Source organism: Argiope bruennichi, chromosome 5 (assembly GCF_947563725.1).
Source record: "Argiope bruennichi chromosome 5, qqArgBrue1.1, whole genome shotgun sequence".
NCBI lineage: Eukaryota > Metazoa > Arthropoda > Arachnida > Araneae > Araneidae > Argiope > Argiope bruennichi.
In genome coordinates this window covers 114799181-114818305 of record NC_079155.1, presented here as the reverse complement: position 1 = coordinate 114818305, position 19125 = coordinate 114799181, and the positions used below count along the sequence as shown (strand labels likewise).

The following is a 19125-nucleotide window of genomic DNA, read 5'->3' as shown; positions in this document are numbered from 1 at the left end:
AAATTATTAATTCAATAGCCGCCTTTAGCAAAACAGCCTGGTGCATCAGGAATACTGGTTGTGTCTTATACATTCTTAAATGATGAATTTTCAAGAAGATATTTTTAAGCATCAAATTATGACAGACATCAAAGCCGTGTAATTTTAATTATCTTACACCTGCTTTATCCATTATATATGTAAACAACCCTAATAGAACCAAATTCGAAGGCATTAAAGTTCTGTCCAATCATTACTTCCAAATAATCTGTTTTCTGTCTTATACGTTACTGTAATTCACTTTATTATTCCTGATGTAAACAAATTAGATATTAAACAGAATCCTTCATTCATACCTTTCAACAATTGATGAAAATCACGCAATTAAATATTTGATGAAGCAACGAAAACGATTTGAATTTAGGTTCAACAATAAAATCTATTGTTCAAAATTACTCAAAAAATATTTAAAAATTCAAGAAAAATTAACACTACAATTCGTATTATTAAAAGGGCAAACTTTTAAATTTTAAAATGGTGTAAAACTCAATTTCGCGCAGAAATTTTTTGGGAGCTATCGCGAAAAAAAAACAACAAAACTTTGCTATATTTTTAATTTATTGAAATAATAATTAAAATTTCAAAAACAAAGTTGTATATTTCAGTGTTCCAAAGTATATATGTGCCGAGTTTGGCAAGATTTAGGTCAAGCGATCTATTTGTAGAGAGCCAACATACATATACATTCATTTTTATCATTAGTAAATATAGAGGGCTTTAATAACGGGAGTTTAAATTTAATATAATTGATATGAAATTTTTTTAACGAATTTTCTAAAGTAAAAGAAATATCGGAGAATGAAATGTTCAATTTCTTTTTCGATTTTCTTACTAAATATGAGAATGATGTGAGCATAACGATTGTATATGCAACTTATGTTTCACATCTTTTGTTCTTTACAGGTGGATCTCTGCGATCACGTTCCACGTCGTCAATCGCCATGGATATCTTTGAACAACACCAAGGAACACACATTCTACAAGTGAGTCGAGTTATAATTCTATGCATTAACGTCTTACCGCTCATAAGCGTTTGATACTTAATCATCAATAGATAATTTTTTGAATTTTTCTGAGTCTTGTTCAGGAAATGAGAATAAACATGAATCCTAACTGTCCTCTCCATATTTCCACACCATTCTAAAAACGAGAATAACACTTGAATCCTAACTGCCCTCTCCATATTTCCACACCATTCTAGAAACGAGAGTAACACTTGAATCCAAACTGCCCTCCCCGTACTTTCACACCATTCTAGCAAGAAAAGATGCTGCTCCTGATTTGGAATGCATGGATTTCATACATATAGCAGTCCTTTGAGCGAAACAAAAATCGAAACCATTTGGTAGCAAAATCTAGATCTCACCACCAAGCCCTTATGAATCACATAATCATGAAATATCTTTTGCAAAATTAATCACTACTATTTCATTAATTTTTCACTCTCATTTTATCTGTGTATTACTATTCCAAAAGGCATATTTTACATCTTATTTATCTCGTTTTAATAAAATAAAAAAAAAATCTCATCTGAAACATTGGATTGTTAACTGTTAACCGCTTTTGACGACCAGCCCGTTCGCAAAAAGCGGTTATTGCTTGCAATTCGTTTCAATTAAGCTCTTAATGCGTTGTTATTGAATTTGAGATAGTATTTATGATCCTTACAACAAAATATTTTTATACATCAAATGATGAAAGTTTTTAAACAGTGTTATTTTATCAGAATTTCGCCCTATCTGCTCTTGCGCACATGAACCTCCCTGTAGAAGTCAAGACGCAAGAAAAACCTAGCTGGCCACGTCAATTGCATATTGTTTAACATGATGATGAATTTTACATTCTTTTCTTCATACAAAACGGAATTAATTGTAGTATTTTACTTGTATCATGTGAACACATTCAACAATATGTTAGCTAGATTGAAACAAATTGATAAAAAGAAAAATTGAAGTATAACAAATATAATTTACTTGGCTTTGCTTATAGGAACCACAAAAAATTAAATGAAATAAAATAAGCAAATAAATATTTATTAAATTTTAAAAAATTCTGATTTTGAAAAAAAAATATTCAGTAACAAAATTATTTTTCAGACAAAGAAGATTTTTTTAATGATAATATTTCCGGAAGTATTGAACGAAAAGCGTCAAACGTTTGCATTTTTAATTAAGTAAAATTCTAATAAAAAATTCATGAAAACTTTTTAATCCAATATTTTAACCAAATTTAATAATTGTAGATCTAGCAGTTTGGCCTTTAGAAAATCAGCACACAAAAAGGTACATTCGATTTTGTTAAGGGCCGCTTTTTTTTTAAGCTCAGATGGGTCATTAAAAAAAAGGACAACAGCAAACAACATAGTCAATTTATTACCAAAAATTATTGTTTATCGACATATTCTATGTAAAGATTTGGGTGTTTATCATATGAGTGGATCAAGTTTCCAGTTCTCTCTTTCAAAAATGTTGCTGTCAGTTATATAAGAAAGGTTTTAATATTTCTTTGAAGCTCTTCATTGGTCAGGAAGTTATCTTAATTCAATTCCTACTATTCAACTCTCTCTATATATATCTTGTTCAAATTTTCAATCGTTAATAAAATACTTTTTATACATCCACTCAAGTTCAAATACATTTTTTTAAACTTGTAGTGGATTTGATGTTAATACAGTTTTTTCAAATATTAATTAATTAATTAAATTTGTCCAGTAATTTCCATTTGGTCGCCAAATCCGTCACCATGTCACCAATCTCTATTTTACCACTTAATATTGTAATTCTGTTATATGTATATACATATTTATATTAATTGTAATTATTTAATAAAAAGTAACTAAAATTTAAAATTTTTTTGTTGACCTAAGTAGGAATTGACTTAAAATTTATATATATATATATATATATATATATTACTTGTTTTTGTTTTAAGGAAAGATTCTGAGGCAGAAATGTCTAAATATTCACCCTTCAAAGTTCAACTTTGGCATGCTGGTCATCCAGCTCGCTGTCGATTCCAGCGTCTATTCTTTTCGAACGATTTGTTCAAGTTTTTGAACAAGATTTTCGATTGTGACAATCATGTGCCCTTATATACCCTTATATACTCTCATAGCTCAGAGCCGAGTGATCTTCGTCACTGAAATGTTTGGCTAGGATTCCGAAATTACAATTCTAAACTAAAGAAGAGCTTTAAAAATAAAGCTTTAAAAAATAAGAGCTTTAAATAATAATAAAAAATAATCCCACACCACTGGCAGCATCTTTTTACTTTCTCGTATGCACAGTATAGAGAAAGTATAGTAATCGTTAAAAAATTCAAACTCGATATTTTGATGAATCTCTACGTTGCAGACCTCCTTGAGTTCGAAAAATACATTGTTGGAAATGTCCGTCTGTCTGTGACAAAAATAACTGAAAAACGCTTTGAGCTAAACGGATAAGATTTGACAAAATCTTCCCCGAATTTGCAGATTTCTATCAAATTTTGAGTAAAATCTGTTCGAATATAAGTTAACGCGATAACTATAAAACGAAGAGAGCTAGATAAATAAGATTCGGTACATATATTTCACATCTACAGTATCGACACCTTGTCAGAGCTTGAGACAAAACCAACAACGGGTTGAGTATCTGTCGGTCTGTACTTTCAGAAACAAGCTAACGCAATAGCTCGAAATCCCTATGATTTAAATATATCAAATTAAGTATGGAATTTTGTGATTATAAGTGCAGTTTTGTGTCAAATCTATGTTTCAATCGACTGAGAAAACGCGTCTAAAACTCAAATTCGATTTTCGGGTACTATTAACCGCATACTAGGGATTAATCGTCAAAAAACTTGCCAAAGGTGACACGATAGATTCAGTAAAAATGGAAAATTCTAGCCAAAAATTAATATTTCGTAACTATTGTACGCCAATGCCATGCAAAGCGTTCTCTGGCAGGAGAAATTCATTTGAGAGTACGCGAGAAGGTTTTGAGGAGACCACTTCGACTGGTTTGGAAGAGGGGATTAGAAACCTGATCCACAAATACGTCAAATTCCTGTCTTCACAGCTAATATGTCGAAAAGCAACCACGTCTGTACATAACATCTGGTAATAAATTCATACTGTTCTCTACACTTGTCCTTTTTTATTATTCATCTGAGCTTGAAGAAGAGGGCTCTCGAATCAGTAGAGAAGCGCGCATACTGGATCTCTCCCGGATCAAAGACTTCGCTTTTATACATCCCAATACATCATCACAATGATGCTCTAGTACGAAGTATGCGGATGTAATAACATCCCGTCAAAAATGGGATCACCACTTTCGCTTTTCCCCTAGATCGAAGGGTGGAAATCAAAGGGGCGTAACGGATCTCGCTTCGAATGTGGAAACAAAAATCGAATCAAAGAGAGGCACCCATTAAAAAACCTCCCTCTTCCCCCACCCGTCGGAAGCAAATACTCTGAACTTTTTATTCCAATTACTCGCCTTTCCACAAAATTACCATAATGGAATTTGGACAGACTCTTTGCGGCAAAAGGACGAGCCGGACCCTCCTCACATATGACTCACGCCCACCCCCAACCGGAAGGGATGCCTTCTTTCCTTACCATCGCTAAATACCAATTTAAAAGTCACTAACTTAGTTTGCATTCGAGAAAACCAAAAGGAATTTGAAATTAGCCCTCGGATATTCTCCTTAATACCATTACTTGCGGGAATATTTTACAGAAGCGGGAGGATCGCTAACAGATTTTTGAAACGAACCTCCTTTACCTAAATTTGAAACTGAAGAGTGTATCGAGAAAGGGGACACACTCGAAGAGTGTGTTGTCAAAAAGTCCTTCTTCCTTTTTTTTTTTTTTTTTTTTTTCATTTTTACTTTATTTAGAGTATTAGGAGTTTCATCACACACACAAAATTAAGATTGAAAACATATCTTTTCAGAAAATTCCAGGAGTTTGGTTTTGTACATAAACAAAAGGGATAATATTAATTTTCAATCTTATGTATTTACTAAACAAATAGAACAAGCCAACAAATTACCAGAAGCATTCTCCCCTCGTCTTTCCAGCAATATATTTTTATAAAATGGAATGTTTTATGCTTATATAAGAATCGTGCATACATTTTGTTTTATCTTTTTCTAACTTCATAAGATCACCCAACTTTATTTATCCAGCTCGTTCGATAATTGATTGATAGGGTTTACAAGGCTCTCATGATGGATTAGAACTAACAATTTACAAGAATCTATGGAGTATTTACATGTATTTTAGTCAGCGACATTTATTGGTAAATATGCAAAGTATATACAGGGTGTTCATTAATTATTGTCGGGGTTTCCGTACCTCATAACTTTCGAATAAAAAATATTACGCAAAAACCGATTATGAATTCGTAAATTACAACTCAAAGAATTATGCATTCGTAAATTACAACTCAAAAAATTATGAAAACGTAAATTACAACTCAAAGAATTATGTATTCGCAAATTACAACTCAAAAAATTATGAATACGTAAATTACAACTCAAAGAATTATGCATTCGTAAAGTACAACTCAAAGAATCGCCTTCAGCTGAATGCCTACAAAGTGCAAATTGTGCAAGCTTTACACTTTAATATCATTAATAAAATTCTTTGAGTTGTAATTTACGAATACGTAATCGGTTTTTGCGTAATATTTTTTATTCGAAAGTTATGAGGTACGGAAACCCCGACAATAATTAATGAACACCCTGTATATAAACGACAATGGTTTTGGGTTTTACCAATTCATTATTACTTTATTGTTATCATTTTGAAAGTCTTCCGTTTAGTATTATTGAGTTATTCAGTGTATAAAGACCCCAATCATGGAACGCTCCAAATTGCATTTTCAATATTCATTGCTTCTTTTTTTATTTATTTATTTGAAGAAATCTGCTGCCGAAGCCCATCAGACACTTTTAATGCTGCACCGTCATATATCAATTGCCGGTTTTGGTTTCAACGACTTAAGAGTTGTGATTTCGACGTCAATGACAAAGAACGGCCGGAAGGACCAAACCGCCCTTTTTCATCCAAAATTTGATACAGATCTAAAAATGGCAATATAGAAAATATGCTTTTTCCAGCTCGATCGAAATTTGAATTGTGTTCACAAGCAGACAGATAATGTTCTAGGAATGGTTAATTTGGATTCAGAGAGATGTAACAGCAGGAAGCTCTGCAAGATCTTGAGATAGAATTACTCGACTATTAATTTACCTATCTTTCACTATATATTAAATGAAATGTAACTTTTCATCAGGAAATGAAAAAAGTGATGAAATTTTCAAATTTGTATGGTCAAATTTCAGTTACTATGAACTTATTGCCCTTTCCTTGAATATCAAATTACTGGCGTGCAAATGAAAACTTCAATAATGCACTTTGATGCGAAATTTCTGCTCGTAAATATAACCATCAAAACCAGAAAATTAAAGTATATCCCTGAGAATATTCATGCACCCATAGATAATCAATGAGAATTGCAAATGCTTCATGTACGTAAGATGAAAGGTTCTTTATAATGACTTCAGGATTAAATCTGTTTCAAGGCATTTTACATTGTCTTCAATCAAATACTTTGAAAGTATACTTCAGATTCTCAATGAACTGTTATGATAGCCAGTCTACGACATTGCAGCTTGTAGGATGAAAAAAGTATCAAGAATGAAGGATTTTAAAATTTCCCGCTCGTGAAAGAATAAAAATTATCAACACAATCTATGAAAATATGGCTGACTAATTTTAGAACTTCTTTGCTCTCTGATAAACTACGAGGAATAAAACACGATTTCATTCGAGAACTCTATCAATCAAAATAAATGGAAAAAAAAAAAAGAACGTCGATCTTCCTAAATGATTTTTCAAGCAAAATTTTGAAATTTCTAACTTTTCAAAATTACAATGGCCCTAATTTTGATTGAACGAAGCTTGATATGCTGACGAAACAGAAAATGACCGAAATATTTTTTAGCTTTCTGTAAACTATGAACTGAATTTCAAATTTTGATATGAAAATGTGGAGATTAATTTCTCACGGCCGATTAGTAATCAAAAATAAGGCGAGTCATTTTAAATTGTTCATATCAGCATAAATTGACTTCATCACAGAACTCCTGGAAACTCTAGAAATACATGGTAGCTTCAATGAATTTGCGATTGTGCTTGCTTCTCAAAATACTAACATAGCATATATTTTCTTTTTCAGTCTCTGGACGGTTTTGCCTTTGCCTTGAGTGCGGACGGGCGGTTCCTTTACATATCAGAAACCGTCTCCATCTATTTGGGCCTCTCACAGGTAAATAACCTTCAAGCACTTTCGAAAGTACCATATTGGTTCGCATGAACTGACATAAAAAATTAATGATATTTTAATACCTTTTTTACTATTTTTTTTCCCACTTGTAATTCCATTTTTCCATCCCTCTTGTAAGAAATGCCGTGAACAAAAAGCTTTACCGGATAACATTCTGGGTTGCATCGGACTTTCTAAAGGAGACTTAACATTCGATCACTCGAGTTTTATAGAGTTTTTGGCGTGTGCAACCTACTGGAGTTGATTTGACATATGTCAAATCTTTTGAGGATAAGCAACAACAACCATTTTTTTATTTGTTTAGATATTTTCTTTTTATGGAGAAAAATCTTTCTCTTTCCTTTTTGAAGATATCGATGAATTTATTTTAAGCTTTTCTTTCACTTTATTCAGATTAATAACTCTATCCAAAGTTATAGTTAGTCAGGATCCTTTAGAATGCGCTTTAGAAAACTTTGCAGTATGGTCATATTAACGGCAAAGTAAAAGCTTCATGCTACAGGATTTGGCTTAAAATGAAATCGATAAATAATATATGTATATATATTCAACAGGCAAATAATTTATAATCATCATTGGATTTTTTTTATGCACAAACTGAGAACAAAGGAAACATGTTTTGAAAATGTTTCGTTTCAAATAAAAAATGTACATTATTTGGAAATTTCTCGATATTTGCAACACATGATACAAACAAACAAACAAAAAAATATTCACAAAAAAAAATTCTGAAGATATTAAATATACTTTATTAAATCAAAGAAATAGAAATCTTTGCAGACTCATAATAAGTGCCGTCATCATCAAAATCAACATAAGTATAACTATCAAGACGAATCAGAATAAAACTCTGTAGCATATCCGTTGTCATTACTCTTGCTTATGATTCACATTTTCTATCTAATTAGATGCATCATTCTCTGCTGATTCAAAGGACATCTAATAAGACAGGTGTGCATCACAGACATGAGTCAGAAATGCAGAAAACTATTCTTTTCAAAAAGTCAACATGTTAATCTTCAGATGGAACACTTTCATGTAATTTCAAATATAAATTTTCTAGTAATCTTTTCAATGAGAAAAATCAATAATTCATTAGTATGAATGTTCTTTCCGAAATTCCAGTATTTTCCAGAAATTCCGTTTGTTATTACATTTGGGAATAAATTTCAAAATGACTTTAATCTGATATAATTTGTTGTCATTAAATCTGGCAACATATCTTTCATTATCAAAACATTGGTAAATAAACTGACATTACAAAAAAAAAAAGAGAGAGAGAGAGAGAGGGAGGGAAAAAAAGTTTTTTTTTTCCAGTTTACAAGTTTTCTAGAAAAATATACATCTTTAATATACGCAATCCCACAACTTTAATATATATATAATATAAAAATTTAATATAGAAATGGAATTGCATGTAAATAAGAAAATAAATTCAAACATCCAAGTGCATTTATTACAAAATTAAGATTTTGTGTTTTAATTTATTTCGTTTATTTTAATTTTTATGTTAATTCTGGTCTACAATTAAGATTCGCTGTACATACGAACATTTTAAAAGTGTTTTTATACAATGACGTAACGTGGATAGGTGGCGCCCAGAGCATAATGTGAAACTTCATCCCAAGTCATCATAAGTAAGCAAGTATAAATGGCCCGAAATAAGACATTATCATTTCAAATTCGGCATAGATGCACTGTCTTTTTCGTCTCCATGGATCAAGGACCTTTGACTTATATACCTAAGTCGCTACGATAGTGCACTTGTACTAAAAAAAAGTTTCCATTTCAGGTAGAGATGACGGGCAGCAGTGTGTTCGACTACATCCACCAGCAGGACCATGCTGAATTGGCAGAGCAGCTGGGTATTAACCTCGCCCAGTCTCAGTCCCAGAACATGGCTTCCAGCCCTGGATCCGTGGCTTCCGATGATGGGTCCTCGTCTTCCGCACCTGGAGTTTCCACACCGAACCTGGACAGACCGCGTGAGTTTACAAAATCCAGAGTTTATATCCGTTGCTTAATTTTTCTGTCCAGCGGTTTTATTTTTCCCCACTTCAAAACTATCCTTCATAGCTTATTAGTTAATAAGAATATTTTTATATCGTTTGTTCAGTTGAGAAAAAAATTATATTCTTAAAGCCGTATTTAACAATAAAAAAAGTTCTATAAATTGTGAAACTTCCTGCATATGCTTCATTAAAGGTGAAAGAAGCCCCAAATCAAATACAGATCAAAGATAAAATGTTTCTTTAATTAAACATTATGTCGCTTTTTAAAAGTGTTTTTAAAAATTCTTGCTAATTATAATAGTCCCGAGAGGCATAATAGAAATGCATATTTATTCTACTTGTAGAGATAGGATGTATTAGCAGTTGCCAATTATTCCTGTTTTTTTTGTTTGTTTGTTTTTTTATGAAAATAAACTTTAAAGCGATTTTAAAAAGTCACTTCCGAATTTTGTGATGATCTAGATAGAACTTAAATAGTAATTCTTTCCTAAAACTGATATGAATTTCAGCTTCTTGATTTCGACTTTAAATGATTGATTCATCAATAGCCACTCAAAAAAAAATTTTTTTTCATTTTAAACTAATTCCAGTTTGGAGGATTCTTTAATATTTATTTTACTCAATACTTACAACCACCAGTTAGTTAAACGAATAAATTTTCAACTTTACAATGCATGTATTCCAACTTAAGCCCTTTGCCACTTTCAAGGGAATAGTTTCATATGAAACCAACTTTTTAAAAGCCAATTTTTTTTAACCAGGCGACAATTCTTAACAGATTTATCATATTAGTAGCCGATGAAGATAGCAGATGGAAGCACCAATTTTAGTTTGTTCCTCTCTCTTGCGAATTTATAAATCATTTATCATTTTCATGAAGAAAAATAAATGAATGATAAAAATAGATAAAATCTGAAAGGCTCAATTTATTCAATAGTCCCTGTGATGACGATGAACAGCAACACCCTCTACAAAGGAATGGACCGCTCCTTCTGCGTCCGGATGAAGTCCACTCTCACGAAGAGGGGATGCCACTTTAAGAGTTCAGGGTATAGGGTAAGTTCTTTAAACTACCCATTTTGATTTATGATCTGCAGTTATGGATTTTTTTAAAAATATTCTTTAAAGAGTTATCAATAAGATCAAACAAAAAAAAAGATTCTGTATCGCTATTGAAGTTTGTTTAATTCATACTGAACTGCATTCTGTAAAAATTCAGTGCAAAAGAATTTCTTTGATGCTGCCCCCTTATTATGAATTTTTTATATGTGTTTTAATGCAGAATAAAATATTGAGTACTATTTCGTGTATTTAATTACTTTTTGAAAGCAAAAATGTAAAATATTCTTGATGAAGTTTCTAGTACACAAAACAAATGAAAGTAATAATTTGATTCGCGGAATAAACTGGAAACAATCAACTTTTAACTCCCAAGATATTGGGGAGTTAAAGTACAGTTATATCATCGTAGTTGCCAACTACTTGAACCATCGATACTATCCTTAGATTATTCCCATATTCAGCGTAACATCAAAAGAATTCCTCTTTATTTTTTCTTCAACATCATCAGAATATTTATATTAGCAATAGCTATAAAGTTTAAGACAGATATATTTACAAAAATTCATAACACATCATACAATGTTTTTAGTTCCAACCACTCGGATAGCAGAAAATAAAAATATTCGAACTTATAATCTGAAACATTATAGAATGATAAATACTGTAGGCTTCATTGAATTAACCGTTACATTCTGTGCGTAGCGAATTTTACATCATGCAATCTGCAAAAATTATGCCAACATAAATATTATCACGAGGGAAAAAAAATCCAATGTTTTGATTATCTTAAAGAATAATAAACTAAAAAAACTAATATTTATTTCTGTTTAGTGGCCCGAGAGGTCTGAAAATATTCCTATTGATTTTTTTTTTTTTTTAATTCTTGCTTTTTGCTGCACTCAATCATGCGTAGCAAAACCTTGTTGCAGAATTGTATGTAAAACTAGTTTTGAAAAAATTACAAAAATTAAAGAACAAACTGCGTGGAAATAAAATTGATGTCTCATAAAAGTTGATGTCTTGAATTTTAAAATAATAATAAAAAAAAGGTTTTAGAGAAATAATGTGCTTCGAAGTTACTGAGAAAAAGAAATAAAATTTCAATTATTTTTTATAATTGAAAAACTAATCAAAATTTTGGAAATTCTTTTATAACGACTAACCTATTATCCAAGAAGTAACTAGTTGCCAAATTTGATACTACTTAAGTCCAATTATCTTATCTGTAGTGTATTTTGGCGATTTTTTTTCGTATAGTTTGCAGATAATATCTAATCTACAAGCATTTTCATGATCAATAATAATAATCATTTCAAAACTATATTTTAAATTCGATTTCTTTGTCCTACCGATAGATACCCTTAGGTTTTCCCCAAAACTCTATTTCGGTGCCCGCTTAGCAAGCATTCTGATATTACTGTTAGGTTTAAAAACATTCCAGAAGCCATAGTTAATGAAATTGAGTTTTTAATATAATATTAAAAACTCAATAAATTCAATAAAAGAGATGTATAATCCTTAAAAATTTGAACTAGTTCATAAAGTTGTGGACGTGAAATGAAAAACTACATATAACTAATATTTCCTCAAGAATTAATTCCCATTAAGTAGGCTAAATCTCTCTCTATATATATATTTAAAAACCTAACGTACCAGACACAAAAATAGCGATTATTACTTATTGCCGAATGGCAACAATCAAACGTAAATAAATCTCCAGATTCTTTCATTTTTACAGTTACATTGCTCAGCTAATTAATGAAGTTGCAAAATATCATTAGAAATGTTCTAGACATGGTTCGTCGTGTCACTAAAAAGTGTATTCAGTCAGAGGAAAGTATAAAAGATATCAAGAAATAATTCAACAAAGAAGAAAGTTTAATTGAACATAAAATTAGAGTTAACCATTGCCAACTAAGTAATCGTCATGATTTTTCAACAAAATTTGATGCTCATATCTTTCAAAAAAATTACCTTATAAAAATATTCTCTATGTTATCTTAAGAGTTAAAAAAATTACTCTTTTAATTATATCAATTTTATTTCAGTATTTTCCCTTAATTTTAATAATATTTTTAACTCAATTTAATACATTTTCTGCTATGATGGAACACAAACTCATCCATTCAATCGTATTTTTTTGTAGGATTTTCATTTCCGCTTTTATTTCGTAACATATATCCTTTTTAATTTGCTGTAAATTATTTAACTGAATTTGTGTTTTTCAGTTGTATCAAACAATAAGGTGAGACGTTTTTCTTTTTTTTTAATGCATCCCATATTTATCAATTAACAACTTGTGAAGTCAATAAGCTGGTCGCCAAAGTGGATTACTATTATATAACTTTTTTAAAATACCTTGATATAGTCAAGTTATATGCATAAGAACTAAGCCCTTTCTTATGTATTGCAGGTTGTCCTGGTTCTGTCCCACATGCGACCGCATTACAGTTTCGGTGGCCACGCAGGCAGGGGGAAGCAGGGAGCGGTGAACGTGATGGGGATGGTGGCTATGGCGATCGCCCTCCCTCCCCCCTCTATAAATGAGGTGAGACTTGAGAGCGACATGTTTGTCACGAGACTCACCTTCGAGTTCAGGGTGGCACATTGCGAACCCAGGTTAGTATTTCATGGCTCCTTAAAAACAAGATACTTTTATATAAAAACCACATTTTCCTTCTTTTATAAAGACTCGGTGCTTCATTTTATAAAAATATTTTCCAGTCTCTAAGGTTATTTTTTTAAAGCTACATTTTCTCGTATGATCAAATTATTTTGCAGAAAGGTATGTTATCTTAATCAGTTCATTTAAATTTATTTCTTTAGTTTTTGACTGATCCGTCATCGTAGCACAAGCAGAATTCATCAAAATCGACCAGAATGTCCTGCATAATTTTAAAATTCTCAAATCAAACTCAGAAAATTCATGACATAATTGCAAACCACAATATTAATCTAACGTCGAACTTTCAAATGAAATAACAATTGGCGACATCGATACAGTAGTTGGAGCTGAAGGGTCGATTCTTTGATATTACAGATGTTACTGATATACTTTTTTTTTCTCTTTGTTATAGGGTATCTGATCTTCTGGACTATACAGCGGAGGAGCTAACGGGCAAAAACATGTACACACTGTGCCACGGACAAGATGTACAGAAGCTCAGGAAATGTCACATTGACTGTGAGTACTATTCTATGAATTCAACAAAAAAATTTTGCCACAAAATTTGAAATAATTTTTTAAGACATTTTTTGATTTGTCATGTGATCGTTAATGCTAAAAGTAGTTTGAACACATTACACAATTATAGACTTATTCATTTAATTATTTTCAGGGTGTTTTTTTTTTAAGCAAATGTGATTTATTATTGCGTGTGCAAACTTTTGAAAGATTACTAAATGGCAAATCGGAGAAACAGCAGTGCGAAATCAAACAGTGCAAAACCGGCAGTTATTAGGGAACTGGTATAATGATCTCGCAAGTAAATAGTCATATACAACCACCTTAGTAGCATCAAAGATACCAAGTTGTAAGGTATCACAAATTTGGATTACTGGACAATGTAGTAACCTTACCTGAAGAAGTCTGCCTCGTTGGGGGAAAAGACAATACTGTATTAAGAGATCCATCACGTTCTTGCGTAGTTACCAGTTAGCAAAAATAATCCTCGTTGGCTAGTTATCCGGCTGCGATAGCTGTTCATACTCAGTGGTAGAACAAAATAAAATGCAACAGGGTGTAATGTGATTTTTGTTCAGAGTCGTCATTAATAGTTTAGTAAAAATAAATGGAATCCAGAATAGGGCATTATACTTCAACCCTTCATGATAGTTCTCTTTAAAAAGAGGCATAAACACTAATGTTTTGTCCCCTAAAACTAACGACATGGATAACACTACCTTGCCACTACACCCTGTTCACTGTATTTAGAGTAAGCCTCAATGAGTTGCGATTACACATTGATTTGTCTTTTACATGAGGAAATATCAATTCTTATACTCCAGGAATTAACATATCTTGTCTGCAGTCATGACACGTCTTGTGAAAGAACCTGGTTCAGTTGATGCCTCCATGCAAATGTGTGATAGTTCAAAATATATCTCAACCCAGCCGCTGTGCTCCCAGTAGAGATGCACAGTGGTTCATGCAACATCAACAGTTCTATATGCTGGATAAATACATCGGTCATTTCTTCTCAGAAATGCATGAAGAAAAGAATTAGATATCGTTTAGCAAATTCATTAGATATAAAGATTGCCACCTTGATTCTTTTATCAGTAAACAGTTCAGAACATTTATCGCTATTCAAATTCATGGAAATTATAGCAAAAATTGAGGGCTGCCTTGCAATGGAGCAAGTATTCCCTAAAGCCACCCACTCCTGATTAATGAAAGGTATAGTGGTGATCTGGTGGTAAGGTCTCGGCTTTGGAACCGGAGGATTTCAGGTTCCAAACTCCATTCTACCAAAGAACCGTCATGAAAGCAGGTCTAAATCCGTCAGGCCCAAACGTCCTCCCGGTGTGGTGCAGGAGTTTGGAGAGGAGGGGGTGCCATTTCAAATGTCGTCCTCATCATCCGACCACGATTTAAAATAACGACGTCCGCCCCAAAAGAGCCCTGGTATTACTTTAAAAACGAAACGTTAATATAACTAAACTAAACCTGATTAATGAAACCTTCCATTCTGGCATCTCTGCCGAAAGTTATGGAATTATGGTTTTCATGACCTACATTTTACCAGTTTTCTAACGATGTTCTTAACTCGTTATGATTTCATCTCCACCATTATTTTTCTCATTTATCCAAATTCTTTCTTTGAATAACTTCCTTTCTTTTGAATTTTCCAAAAGTTTGTGAACAAGCTATCGTGTCTTCTTGCACGTAACCTCATTTAATATATTGCAATGATTAAATTCAGAAATTCAAAAAAAATAAAATCCTTATATAATTAATTCAACAATCTGTATGATAAAACATTTCATTTTTTTTTATTTTGCCTTCACTTTTTTATTAATATCAAAGAGCTTAATTAAATAGTAATAGTATTGTACACAAAAATGAAAAAATTTAATTACGATGTAATTTGTTGCAGTAATCAACAAGGGTCAAGTGATGAGTGGCTACTATCGTCTCATGAATAAAAGTGGCGGCTACACTTGGATGCAGACTTGCGCCACTGTCATCTGCAATTCCAAGAACTCGGATGAACAGAGTATAATTTGCGTCAACTACGTTCTCAGGTGAGTTTGTGTCATCACTTCTTCGACAAAAGATATTTTACTAATCATTATGTACTGTTATGCGACAGAAAAAATCTGTTTGTATAATAGTACATACTGTGATTTAAACAATTCCATTCCATTTCTTTTGATATACAAAAAAAAAAAAAAAAGTTTGCTGCCTTTCTAATGTAGGGCACTTCCACAAAATAATATTAGGATTACCTTGATTAATTATGCTACTACAGCTGTGCCCCGCGATTCACAACTGAGTCATACAGAACAAAATCGGTGCAAAAAATAAAATTCAACATTAATAACATTAATAGGGAATCCAGTATAACCACAGATATATTTTCAATAAGTCATCAGCATGCGAAAATGTTCACTTATTACTTGGAGGACCAAGGAATTGCACTACAGATTTTAGCAAATAAATATTCATGCGTATTTAGCTAAATATGATACGTATCATCCTAAATCAGTTTGCTAATATTCAATTAAACGTAGACCAAAACACTTTCTGTTTTGGAAATGCGAAGTCGTTCTGATTCAACAAAGAATTCATAAACTGTTTGAGATGATTATTTATCATATGTTAGTTCTATTTCGAATTATTGTGATATGAAGTTTGAAGTTTCAAAATCAGAAGTTAAAAAAAATACTTTGAAAATTATTATGATTATATGCCATTAATCCCAAGTTCCACAAAATATTTAATTGGAGTTTTAGTAAGCATTAACCTTGATGAACCAGCTGATCGTCAAAGTAAACTCGTAAATAATTATTCATTTTATATGAGAGTTAGAATCGTGCCTAGATTAGTCCGGTCCAAAATCAAACTTGACCGACATCGATACCAAAGAATGATAATAAACATTTTAAATTGAGGCTATAACAAAAGAAATAAAATGATTTCATATGTGAAAATTTCATGAAATTAAACTGAACACGTCCTGAAAAGAATTCTAGCTATACGAATGGCATCGAAATATTATATTACTTACATTTTTTTCGCCAAAATCGGATGTATTTGAAAAATCGCAATGCATCTTTGTCATGGAGTTCAGAAAGAATATAAGTTGTGTACACAACCTTTTTATTTATCTAACGATGCTGTCCCCCCCGGGGGCATCTCGTAATGAGGATGAGATGCTTTCGGCATGGTTTTTGGAACTCGCTACCCTAAAGGGTACACGAAAAGGTGGGGGTCTGGCTCCTCCCATCGATGAAGAGACGTACTTCCTTAGGTAAGGGTTGCACCTTGGCCGGTGATGGCACTTAAGACTCAACCCCAGTTCCCCGCCAGTGTTGCTGTTGCGGCAGTGCGATCACTCCGTATTATCTATCCCTATGCCTTCGGGCGGGTCGGAGAGTCAGTGATATGACTTACCTACCGATTCTATGAAAGACAGTCGTATAAAAACGGAACGGGACGAAATTTTAAATACGACTCTATGCAAAAACAAGCAAAACACATATTTGTTAAAAGAAAAAAAACATTCAGAGTCTCACTCGTTTTGGTTTCTTCTAGTGGTATCGAGTATGAGCACTGCATTCTGGACTGCAGCCAGATGCCGAATTCCGGGAACCTCAAACCGGATGATCCTGGCAATTCCGAAAGGGAATCATCGCCGGACGCAGACACGAGAGGTAAATTGAAGCCAAGAAATTTTGTCTACCTATGAAAATGTTTCTTATATAAATACGAAATATCTAACTATTCGTATTTATTACTTTCACCGTACTTCAAAGGAAGCTGTCAGCAGTGTTATCCTTTCGTCTTAAATTCAAAATGTTGAATGTTGTGGTAATATATCTTCGTTGTATAAAGAATCGAGCACACATTTTGAAGTTTCTCTCATTGGCGAACTGGATCTAAAATTTAATATAGATCAACAATTTTAAAGACAAAACTGTATTCTAAACTTCATTAACCTTTATTATTATGATCACACAAACGGATAAACAAACAATCTACACTCGGGCCGATTTTATCCAAACTATAAAAGATTCACAATTTGGTATAAAGACCACGTACTAAATTATACCTGTCTAGCTCAGTGTGTTGTTGATTTGCTGTACATACAGCCAATAATGCCTACATTGTTGACTTGGCCATGATGCTTTTATTGAATTTCCTCATTTAACCAGTGGGTGTGGTCTCCCCATAACTTTCTCGCATACTCTCAAATAATGGTATTATCCCAGAGAATGGTACAGCCTTGGATGGTACTGACGTACAATAGTTATCTAATATCAATTTTTAGGGTGAATTTAGCTTTTTTGCTAAATCTTTAGTGTCATCCTTGGCAAGTACTTTGGCGATTAATCCCTGGAACGCATTTAATAGTATGAGAAAATCGAATTTGTGTTTTACAATAGATGTGTTTTTCCCAACCGACAAAAACAAAAATGTGACACAAAATTACACTTGTAGTCACAAAATCACATACCAAATTTGATACATTTAAGTCATCGCGTTTACTCGTTTCTAAAAGTACAGACCAGCAGACGGTCAATCCCTTGTTGGATTTGGTTCAAAATTTGACAGTTATTGAGACTATAGATGTTAATTCTGTGTATCGAATTCAATCTATGTAGCTATCTTCCTCTTGTTAAATTATATTCGAAAGGCCGGACAGACAGACTTCTTCCAAGCGGATATTGCACAAAATTTGATAGAAATTTACAAATTTGGAATAAAGACCGTGTACCAAATTTCAGCCTTCTAGATCAAAACGGTTACGAGTTATCTTTGCCATAGACAAACAGACGGACATTTTTCAAAAATGTGTTGATTGAACTCAGAGAGGTCAAAAACATAGAGATTTGACGAAATCTCGAGTTCGAATTTTTTGACGATTTCTATACTTTCTCTGTTCTACGTATACGAGAAAGTAAAAATTTATGCATGTAGACGCACAAACAGAATTCCAAACCACGCTTTTTCTTATTTAAAAATGAAGATTCATCAATATCTAGAGGTCAAATTTTTGACAGCTTACAATACTTCCTCCTTCCATATTTGATATACGAGATAACAGAAATAACAATGCCGTAAATATTCAGTCATTAATTTTTAGTTGTTAACCAAAGATTGAATTATAAAAGTAGCGATTTTTATCGCTATAATGTATAAGAATAACAAAATGTCATTCCATAATTAATAACTCAGTAGCGCAAATCATATCACAAATAAGTTATTTATAATTAAGAATCACTATAAAATATTTTTCATTTTTGCTCAGTTTGGAACCAATTACATTTTATTTCTTCCATTGCAGACGAAAATTCTTCAAGAGACGGCACACCTAAACCCGCACCGACGACGAGTGGCGATGGTTCTCAGCTGGTCAAAGATCCACTCAGAACAGCTGGAGTAAGTCTCTCTTTCTCCATTAAATAAAAATATATACATTCGGTTTTCTTTGAAATCCAACTTTTAA

At 32.3% G+C, this 19125-nt stretch overlaps 1 protein-coding gene across 2 annotated transcripts in view; it reads left to right on the top strand.

The window, feature by feature from the left end:
• The window catches only part of LOC129968806 (protein trachealess-like), a 251748-nt gene that overhangs the window by 229467 nt on the left and 3156 nt on the right, over window positions 1-19125 (top strand). For both annotated transcript variants that reach the window (XM_056083069.1, XM_056083068.1), the window contains exons 3-11: window positions 943-1022; window positions 7269-7358; window positions 9169-9361; window positions 10326-10444; window positions 12864-13069; window positions 13528-13634; window positions 15550-15697; window positions 17211-17329; window positions 18964-19058. In XM_056083069.1, the coding sequence (XP_055939044.1) occupies window positions 943-1022; window positions 7269-7358; window positions 9169-9361; window positions 10326-10444; window positions 12864-13069; window positions 13528-13634; window positions 15550-15697; window positions 17211-17329; window positions 18964-19058 (1157 nt within the window). The remainder of the gene's footprint in view (window positions 1-942; window positions 1023-7268; window positions 7359-9168; window positions 9362-10325; window positions 10445-12863; window positions 13070-13527; window positions 13635-15549; window positions 15698-17210; window positions 17330-18963; window positions 19059-19125) is intronic.